The 10,357-nt window shown below is 39.1% G+C and overlaps 1 protein-coding gene across 5 annotated transcripts in view; it reads left to right on the forward strand.

The window, feature by feature from the left end:
• CMTR2 (cap methyltransferase 2) overlaps positions 1-10,101 on the forward strand; it is a 52,249-nt gene extending 42,148 nt beyond the window's left edge. The window contains exons 1-5 of one of the 5 annotated variants that reach the window (XM_053606844.1): positions 3,641-4,052; positions 5,404-5,455; positions 5,792-5,903; positions 6,109-6,203; positions 6,629-10,101. In XM_053606844.1, coding sequence (XP_053462819.1) covers positions 6,648-8,957 — 2,310 coding nt within the window. In that variant the 5' untranslated portion in view covers positions 3,641-4,052; positions 5,404-5,455; positions 5,792-5,903; positions 6,109-6,203; positions 6,629-6,647 and the 3' untranslated portion in view covers positions 8,958-10,101. Of the gene's footprint in view, positions 1-3,640; positions 4,285-5,403; positions 5,456-5,791; positions 5,904-6,108; positions 6,204-6,628 lie in introns of those variants that run through there. The other 4 variants (XM_053606854.1, XM_053606837.1, XM_053606873.1 and 1 more) reach the window with 4 other exon arrangements.
• Positions 10,102-10,357: the final 256 nt, after the last annotated feature.

The following is a 10,357-nucleotide window of genomic DNA, read 5'->3' on the forward strand; positions in this document are numbered from 1 at the left end:
TTGTTATATACATTGAAGACCTGGAGGTGTGTCTTGCAGAGCCTCAGGCCTATTAATGGGTCACAAAAGACGTTTCTAAGGAAGGAGTGGGTCTTGATGAGCCATGCCTGATCTCCTTTCTCATGGCTAGTGATTTAGTTTTAGGGGATCCCCTTGGCCAAGACGGGGGTTTTGGAGGAGGGGGAGCCTTAAGATTTTATTTTAGTTCATACTGCTGAGGACTGATTTGCCCCTCCCTCCCAACTTGCATGTTAAAGCCCCAATGCCCAATGTGATGGTATTTGAAGATGGGGCCATTGGGAGATAATCAGGCTTAGACTGAAGGAGCTCAGGGAATTTAACCCCCAAATGTGACTTCTTAGTATAAAGAGTATTTTGAATTAAAGGCCTTTAGAGATACACTAGCTTATGAAGGGGCTTTCTATTTGCATAAAGCCATAAATACCCATCAAAAAAAACAATTGCCTTGCCTTCCCTTCCTTGTTATTTCAATATATTGCAGGAAAGAAGATCAAGCATGCAACCAGACCCGGTCCTCTGGATTTTAAAGATAATACTCTGTCTCGGGTTAATTTAATTTCCAAAAAAAAAATTTCCAAGTCAATCTGTTCCCTCCCATCCATCCATTCTCTCAAGTATCTATTTATCCTTCCTAGAACCATTTATCTTTACCCCTAAAGAGAATTACATATGTTCCTCATTTCCCCCTCCCCTCTAAAATGAGGGTATAGAAACTTCTAGACCCCACTGGAATATTGGGTAATCACTCTGTGATTCTTCTCCTACACACACTAAATAAATTTACAACCTCTTTCTCTTATTAATTTGCCTTATTATGAATAGACCTTTCTCTGAACCTTCCAGATAAAGGGGAAATTTTCCTTCTCCCCTATAAGATGAAGTCAAGAGGGTGGGATCTTCATGATGGGATTAGTGCCCTTTTAGGAAGAAACCAGAGAGCTTGCTTTCTCTGTCATGTGAGGATATAGCAAGAAGATGGTTGTCTGCAAGCCAGGAAGAGAGCCCTGATCTTGGATTTCTCAGGCTCCAGAACTTGAGAAAATAAATTTCTCTTGTTTAAATACCCCAACCCCCTGGGTGAGGATGGGTATTGTTACATAAGTGTCCTGTAGGAACCAAGCCACACAGCAGGAGGTGAGTGCCATGAAGTTTCGCTTGTATTTACAGCTGTTCCCCATCCCCATGGCTCGCCTTAGGGCTTGAGCTCTGCCTCCTGTCATATCAGCAGCAGCATTAGATTCTCTTAGGAGTATGAACCCTACCGTAAGAAAAATGATTCAGGCTGCTGTTTGCAAGCACCTTCCCACAAATACCACAATGTATGTGTAGATACTCTACTGAAAAGCCAAACCAGTTATGTTTTTTACTTTATTTTCTCTTTTTAACATTGTGTTTTGGCATTATAAGGTTGTGTGTGAAAATTTTGATCAGAATGCTATTTAAAGATCTAGTGAAGTGCTTGAGGGAAATTGGAATAATTACCAGGTTTAAATCCTTACGAACGCCTGGAACGTCAACATCACTTAGGAACACTGTCTTTGCTGCCTTTAAACAATAGTCCCATTCCATTCAGGAAGTAGAACACTATGTGACAAAGAATAGGAACAATTTAAGAATGTATAATGGTCAAAATCCAAACTGTGTGGTGTTCCACTGAATCAGATAAATAGATCAAATGAATGAACCATAAAAACATTCCCCTCCTCCCCACTGAGTCCAACACTGTTCACTCAAGTCTCACTCAAAGGCACTGTTTCTTCTATTAATGGAAAATACTAGACACCTGAAACAACATGGATAAATTTAAAAAAGAAGTACATTAAATTAAAAGAGGCTGGAAACAAAAAAGTATAAACTGTAATGACTGAATTTATTTGACCTTCTAGAATGTGTACAATTAAACTATGATGGTAGAAAACAGATCAGTGGTGGCTTCTTGAGGGTGGGAGATTGGGCAGGAGCTCATGAGAATGTTCTGGAATATTCAATAAGCTGTTGTCAAAACTGGTAGAATACTTAAGATTTGAGTACTTTACTGTATAGATGTACATTTCAAAAAAATTGAAATAAAAAAGAAAAGAAAAAGCAACCAATTGGCGAGTTTGGAAGATTGTTTTCTTCCAAACAACTTTCCACTGTTGCCCTTCATTCTCTACACCACTTATGTTTTCAGACTTTTCCATCTCAGCCAGTCTGGTGGGTGCATGTAATATTATCTATTGTGGTTTTTGTTTGCATTTCCCCAAAGACTAATGAAGATGTGCAGCTTTTCATATGTTGGCCTTATGGATATCATCTTTTTGAAGTATCTATCCATTTTTCTATTAAAATATATTTCCCTTATTTATTTGTAGAAGTTACATATCCCAAAATATTTAATATATTTAGTATTCTATCTCATGCTGTAGCTTGCCTTTTCACTCTCAATGGTTTCTTTGGATGAATAGGTATCTTAATTTTAATACAATTCAACTTATATATTTTTACTTTATAATTAGTGCTTTTTATGTCTGATAAACTTTTTGCCTATGCCAAAGTTACAAATTGTTCTTATGTTTTTTTTTCTTTCTTTCTTTCTTTTTGCAGTTTTTGGCCATGGCCAGGTTTGAACTTGCCACCTCTGGTATACTGGCCCAGCGTCCTACTCCTTTGAGCTACGGGCACTGCCCTTATGTTTTATTATTATTTGACTTTTAAAGTATACATTGGCAATCCAAATGAAATGTAATTTTATGTGAAGAAAGAATATGAATAAAGTTTATTTCCATATGGATATCTAAGTGACCTAACACCATTGTTTGAAAATACATTTTTTCTTCATTTCATATTTATATGTGTATCTCTGTATTTATTTACATAAATGGCTCAAACTCAAAACATAGTTCTATATTCTCCCATTATTTACCATAAATAATTTAATTTATCCTCTTAGACAGTATTAACATAAATTTGTTATTGTTGTTATCAATGTACGGAAATGAACATTTTGTCTAAAGTGAATGCCAGATGTTTATTTCCTAACGGTAAATTGCTAGGAGTGAGAATTGCTGGGTTAAAATGTGAGCCTATTTTAAAGTTTGCCTTCTGTAAAGGCTATGCTAATTTTATTCCCACCCACAGACCTAAACCTGTTTCCTCTTGGTCTCACCAAGTGGCCATTATCCATTTTTTAAATCTTTGCCAAACCGGGTAAAAGAAAACGTATTGTTTTCATTTTCAATTTATTTTATAATAGGTTAAACAAATTTGTATCTTCTTATTTGTTACTTGCTTCACTTTTTTTGTTGTACTGCCTGTTGGAATTTTCGTCCATTTTCCTTCTGAGATTGTCATTTCCTTATTGTTTTAATCATATAAATACACTTCCAAAAAATTATGTCGCCGTTTCCGTAGTTTAACTTTTAACCTCATCTTGTCTCTCGAGCTCCAGTTTTAACCCAGTCTGTACCAGGCTAACACATCTGTGCAGCAGCGCCAAAAAGCCTCCGGATACAGAGGCCAGGTGGGCGGAGCCAATGTATGGCCTGACAGATGCCCCGCCCCTCTCATCAGTTCACCCCCCTCAGGGGCGGGGCCAAAGCACTGTAGTTCTGCGCGCGCAGCTTCCGTTGCCCTAGCGGCTTGTGGGGGCAAGAAGCTGGCGCTTTTTCCCTGTGGTATCCCGTGCAGAAGCCAAATCTAACGAGCCAAGGCCTGGGCGCTGCGATACTAGCAGGCGTGCGTAACGTTGACGCAGGCAACGCTAGCGGGACTAGAGGGCGCGTGCGCAGTGCTAGTCTGTCAAGGTCCCCGGGGGCTTCCTGCGTTCGGCGGTGGCTGGGCCGGGAGGTGGGTGCCGGTTCGCGGTGCTGCGGGGGCGTGTCCGGGCAAACTTCCTGGCCTCCCGGTGCGCCACCTCTCTCCCTCGCGGCTAGGGGCGTCGTGGACCCAAAGGAACGACTACCCCGGGAGCGGAAGTAGAGGATGGCCCCCGAGAGCGAGTGAAGCGCTACCTCCCCAGACAGCGGGGCCCCAGGTGGGCGTGAGCGAAGGTAATCCAGGCCTGGTTCCGAGTCCGAGTCCTCCTCGGACTTTCCGGAGGGTGAGACAGCGGCCTGGGTGTGTTCCAGGTCAGGCACCGGGCAGCTCGAATGGGGGCTTGGGACTCGCTTCCACTGGATGAAATGAGGTCTTGGGTGCCCTGGCCCCCAGTAAGCCCGGGATACACACTAGCTGCCACAGTTGCCGAGAGGAGTTGTTGGCGGACGCACTCAGAACTGCTTCGTAAGCGATAATTGGATAGCTCACAACTGTTGACGGGGTCTTGTGGGTTTTGTGTTAGGCTCACAAATTTTGCAGGTTATTTCCTTTGTGGTTTGGGGCGGGGCCGCTTGACTTCCTACTAGTCTGCAGTATAAGGGTGGTTAATAGTGACCCACCTAGCAGAATTATGATGCCACAAAACTCTGGAGTGCTTCATGGAAGGGACAGAGGATCATAAACGAGAAAACTTTTCCACACATTCTGAGGACCTTATTTATTTATTTTTGGTCATGCATTGAAGTGCTGTAGTGAAGTTGAGATGCAGTATTATGACTCATATTCAGAATCTGAACAGAGAAGTACTTTTTGTACACTCATTTATTCAGTAAAATAGGTGGTGCTTACTGTGTACCAAGCATTGTTCTCACCTCTTGGGATGATGTATGAATAAACAAAACAAATATCCCTGCCCTATGGAGTTTGCATTCTAATTTGGGGAAGACAAACGATAAACAGTAAACATAAATAAGTAAATTATAGGTTAGAAGGAAATTAGTGCCAATGGTAAGAAAAGTACAGCAAGGTAAGGGGCATTGAGAATGCAGGATGTAATTCTAAATAAGCATGTCAGGATAGGCTTCCCTGAGAAAATTAGAGCAAATACTGAAAGAAGGTGAGAGAATTTGCTGTGTTCATATGGGGGGAAGAGTATTCCAGGCAAAGGCTTTCAGCTTGGCACATTCCTGGTGTCCTGAGGGAACAGCAGGGAGGTGTGTAGTTGGAGAAAAATGAGGAAGAGAACAGTAATAAAAATTAGGTGGCACCATAGCTGAACTATAGTCAGGAGGAACAGTGGAGTGTTTGAATTACTTTAGTTGTCCACAAGTTGTCCACAATCTTACCTAATATTAGCTTAGGTAAGATTTCACAGCTTCACTGCAGCTACTAATTAGAATGTGAAGTTAATGACTAAAATCAGACTTTATCCGAAAAAGAATATGGCTGAGATCTCAATGTGGTTGTAGTTCGCAGCAAGCATAGTGTAAATTAAGACAGAGGAACTTATTACAATAAACTTTTATTTGCTCCTATTTAGGATTTTAGTTAATGTGGAAATGCCTCTATTTTGTCTTCCTCCAGAAATTTGTCTTAAGTACAGCTGCTTCTGCCAGTGGGGAAAAAATGATCTAAGGTAAGAAAAAGATGATGATGGGTTAACTATGACTATTAAAACTCTATTTAAATGTAATTTGTGAATACATTGTGGCAAACAGTAATGACTTAGAAGTACCTGAACTAAACTGGTATATAGTAGACTTGTGAATATTTAAGCATAAATTTAAAAAGGATGAAAAAAGTATGCTAATAGAACAATACAAAGTAAATGCTAAAAGTATGAAGTCATCTGGATATTGTATTTATTATGGCAGTAGCTCTCTTCATTTCCCATTTTATGTTCAGCTAACATCTTCTCTAGGATGGTGATTTAATTACCAGTTATTTCTCATTTTCTTTTCTTTATTTTTAGGGACAGGGGCTCCCCCATGCTGGAGTATAGTGGTGGGATCATAGCTCACTGCATCCTCAAACTCCGGGCTCAAGCAATTCTGCCTCAGCCTCCTGAGTAGCTGGGACCGCAGGTGCGTGCCAGCTTGCTGGTCTCAGCCTACTGGCCTCAAGTGATCCTCCCCTCTTTGCCTCCCAGAGTGCTAGGATTATAGGCATACACCATCAGAATCAGCCTAGTTTTTTTTTTTTGGAAAACCACTGTGGAATGCATTGTGTATGCTAAATAAGTGCAGAGTTCATGAACTAATAACCTGTCGATTAACGTTACACTAACAGGTACCACATAACACTCATTGCTCTTATCTGCTGGAATTCATGGAACAGAGGTCATGTCCAGGGATGAAAAAGTATATTTGTTGGAGGCCGTGAAGGTATTGTCACAGCTGTAGGTAGCAGAGAACTTTGGGGAAGAGCTAGATGGGTTACTAAGATAATAAGAGCTTTCACTCACTGATGCTTATTCTTTGATATAGGCGTTTTATATTTTAATTGTTTTATCCTCTTCTAAAAAAATGATATTCCAAATTTTTAATGGGAAGAAACCGAATTCCAGAGATATAATTTGTCTAGGATGATTTATCAAGCTGTAAGTAGCTGAGCTGGAATTTGAACTCATGTCTGTTGAATGTCAAAGGTTTTGGTCTTTGAATATTCCAAATCACCCTGTTATGTAACAGTGTGCTGACATTAGCTTTTTTATTTTATGGAGTTCATCACGTGTGATCAGATTTGCCGCTAATGTGATTTCACTCAATAATAAATTGGATTCATTTAATTATGTATTTTCTTTTTCTAGATTTTAATTTGATTTGAAAATGAGTAAGTGCAGAAAGCCACCAGTTCAGCAGCTAGCAAGTCTTGAGACATTCAGCTCAGATGTTTTTGCTGACATTTTTGAACTCTTTGCCAAGAATTTTTCTTATGGCAAGCCACTTGATAATGAATGGCAGTTACCAGATCCCAGTGAGATTTTCACCTGTGACCACACAGAATTTGATGCCTTTCTTGATTTGAAGAACTCTCTAAATGAAGTAAAAAACTTACTGAATGATAAGAAATTGGACGAATGGCATGAGCACACTGCTTTCACCAATAAAGCAGGAAAAATCATTTCTCATGTTAGAAAATCTGTCAATGCGGAACTTTGTACTCAAGCCTGGTGTAAGTTCCATGAGATTTTGGGTAGCTTTCCGGTTATTCCAGAGGAAGCTTTTCAGAATGGAAAACTGAATTCCCTACACCTTTGCGAAGCTCCTGGAGCTTTTATAGCTAGTCTCAATCACTACTTAAAATCCCATAGGTTCCCTTGTGATTGGAGTTGGGTGGCTAATACTCTGAATCCCTACCATGAAGCAAATGACAATCTTATGATGATCATGGATGACCGGCTCATTGCAAATACCTTGCATTGGTGGTACTTTGGTCCAGATGACACTGGTGATATTATGACCCTAAAATATCTGAATGGACTTGAGAATTTCATAAGCAGCATGGCTACTATTCACTTGGTCACTGCAGATGGGAGTTTTGATTGCCAAGGAAACCCAGGTGAACAAGAAGCTTTAGTCTCTTCTTTACATTACTGTGAAGTTGTCACTGCTCTGACCACTCTTGGAAATGGTGGCTCTTTTGTTCTGAAGATGTTTACTTTGTTTGAACATTGTTCCATAAACCTGATGTACCTGCTAAACTGTTCCTTTGACCAAGTCCATGTTTTCAAACCTGCTACCAGCAAGGCAGGAAACTCAGAAGTCTATGTGGTATGTCTTCACTATAAGGGAAGAGAGGCCATCTATCCTCTGTTATCTAAGATGGTGCTGAATTTTGGGACTGAAATTACCAGGAAAGCCCTCTTTCCCCATCATGTGATTCCTGAATCTTTTCTTAAAAGACATGAAGAATGTTGTGCATTCTTCCATAAATATCAGCTAGACACTATTTCTGAGAACATTCGTCTGTTTGAGTGCATGGGAAAAGAGGAACAAACAAAGCTGAATAATTTAAGGGATTGTGCTGTACAATATTTCATGCAAAAATTCCAACTGAAGCCTCTTTCCAGAAATAATTGGCTAGTAAAAAAGTCAACTATTGGTTGTAGTACAAATACTAAATGGCTTGGGCAGAGGAACAGATATTTTAAAACCTATAATGAAAGAAAGATGCTGGAAACCCTTCCATGGAAAGATAAGGTAGCCCAAGGATACTTTAATGTTTGGGCAGAAGATCATGGTGTATATCATTCTGGGCAAAGTTATCTTTTAGAAGGGACAGCTTCCAAACTTGAGTGTCACTTATGGCATATTTTAGAAGGAAAGAAACTGCCAAAGGTAAAATGTTCTCCCTTCTGTGATGGTGAAATTTTAAAGACTCTTAATGAAGTAATTGAAAAGTCATTAGGAGGAGCTTTGAATTCAGATTCCAAGTTAAGGCCAAAGCAACATCATTGTTCTTGTCATGTTTTCTCTAAAGAACTGATATTTTCTGACTTGTTTAGCTTTATCAAGTGCCTTCAGGATGAGCAGAGTGTAGAATCCAGCAACCAAATAAAGTGCCTGCTTGTTGGTTTGCCGACTCTTTATGATATCAAAATGCATTTACCCTTGGAAGTGCAACTAGTGGAATCAGCTGAACTCATGACTTTTAGGTGTTCATTGCTTCATGATGGAGACCTGACTTACCAACATTTATTTTTGGACTGCCTTCTACATTCATTGCAACAGCTTCAGACAGGAGATGTTCTGATTTTGCCTGTACTTTCTTGCTTTACGAGATTTATGGCTGGTTTGATCTTTGTACTCCACAGTTGTTTTAGATTCATCACATTTTCTTGTCCCACATCCCCTGAGCCCCTGAGGACCTGTGCAGTCCTGCTATGTGTGGGTTATAAGGACCTTCCAAATCCCGTTTTCCAGTATCTGCAGAATGTGAATGAACTGTTGAGCACTTTGCTTAACTCTGGGGCATCCCAGCAGGTTTTACAGTTTGTGCCAATGGAAGTGCTCCTTAAGGGAGCATTGCTTGATTTTTTGTGGGATTTGAATGCTGCCATTGCTAAAAGGCATTTACATTTGATTATTCAAGTAGAGAGAGAAGAAATCATCAGCAGCCTTCAGTTACGAAGTTAAACATGTCCTTTGTGAAATTCAGCTTTATGACTTACTATTTATCCAGTATTTTTACATCATTCACAGTCTCATTAATTCTGGAAAACCATCATGTAGTTCTGATCTCTGGGATGTATACATCCATAGCATAGAATTCATCCGAGTGGTAGAATCTATGCAGTGATGGTATTCAACTTCTGAATATGAGATTGTGTGTGTTTGGTGTCCATCACCCATGCTACACATGCAGCTTAGATGGTCTTAGTTATTGCTTAAGAGTTGCACCTGTGTGCCTTCATTCAGGTAGTTTTTTTCCAGCTAATTTCTTCTCAGTGGCTAATGGTATTGATGAATTGATAGAGGTCATTGATGAAAGGGGATGAGCCACTCCTCAGTAACACTGGTATGTTTTAACACTTAAACTGTCATTTATGGATTTCAGGGAATTCATCTTGCTAGATTCTTGATATTGCCGTTCATTGCCCATGTGCTATAGACCCAATTTTATGGCTGAAATGAAACTAGTGCACTGTCGTATGAATATTTTACTAACCACAACCATCCGACTAAAAAAGATGACAGCTTTAAACCAAAGATCATGTTTAAAACAATGAAAAACTGTTGTGTCTAATATACTCTCATATCATGAAAAATTTCATTTAGCAATGGCATGATTTTTAACTTCCAGGAAATTTGTGAATGAAAAGATTTTTAAAACTTTAAAATAGTGTTTATTGTCTCATATTGGAGATGTGAATCTGATGAACATAATGCTAAAGAGAAATGTTAATACTTTTGGAATGATGGCTCAGCATCTGGAAATTTTTAATCTTTACTAATTTCTTTTTCATTACGAAAATAGCACTTTACTAAAAGGTTAGTCACGAAATGGTTTTCTTACCAGTTACATTGATTTCTTTTATATGTAGTTAATAGTATAATGAATTTTTCTGGCAACTATATTAGGTGAGTCTTCATTACCTTGAGGTTCCACCAAGTGTAGAATACTTACATTCTCACTTGTGCATTTTAGGCATTTTTGTTATATAAATAATAGATACATTCTCTGATGTATTTGGTTGATAAATATTAATCTGAAAAATTTTCATGTTCTTTGCTATTTTGAGTTCCATTATAGTTTCATGAATAAAGTCATTAGCAGAGAGATTTTGTGTTCAACTTTTTTAAAGGGAATCATGGGGAAGTTAAAAATATAACTTGGAAACAGACCTTTTTTTAAAGGAAGGTTTGAATGAGAGTTAATGCCCTTTCATTTCCTCTGATTTGCATTCATTAAAATTTAGTCCTTAATGTTGTAATATTTATGGAAGACCTACTTCAGGAAAGAGGTACTTAAGGGGAATAGGGAGGGGGAATGTGTGGAGGCCTGGAAGTAGATTTTTGAAAGAAATATGATTTCC

The sequence above is a fragment of the Nycticebus coucang genome, chromosome 2, assembly GCF_027406575.1.
Source record: "Nycticebus coucang isolate mNycCou1 chromosome 2, mNycCou1.pri, whole genome shotgun sequence".
NCBI lineage: Eukaryota > Metazoa > Chordata > Mammalia > Primates > Lorisidae > Nycticebus > Nycticebus coucang.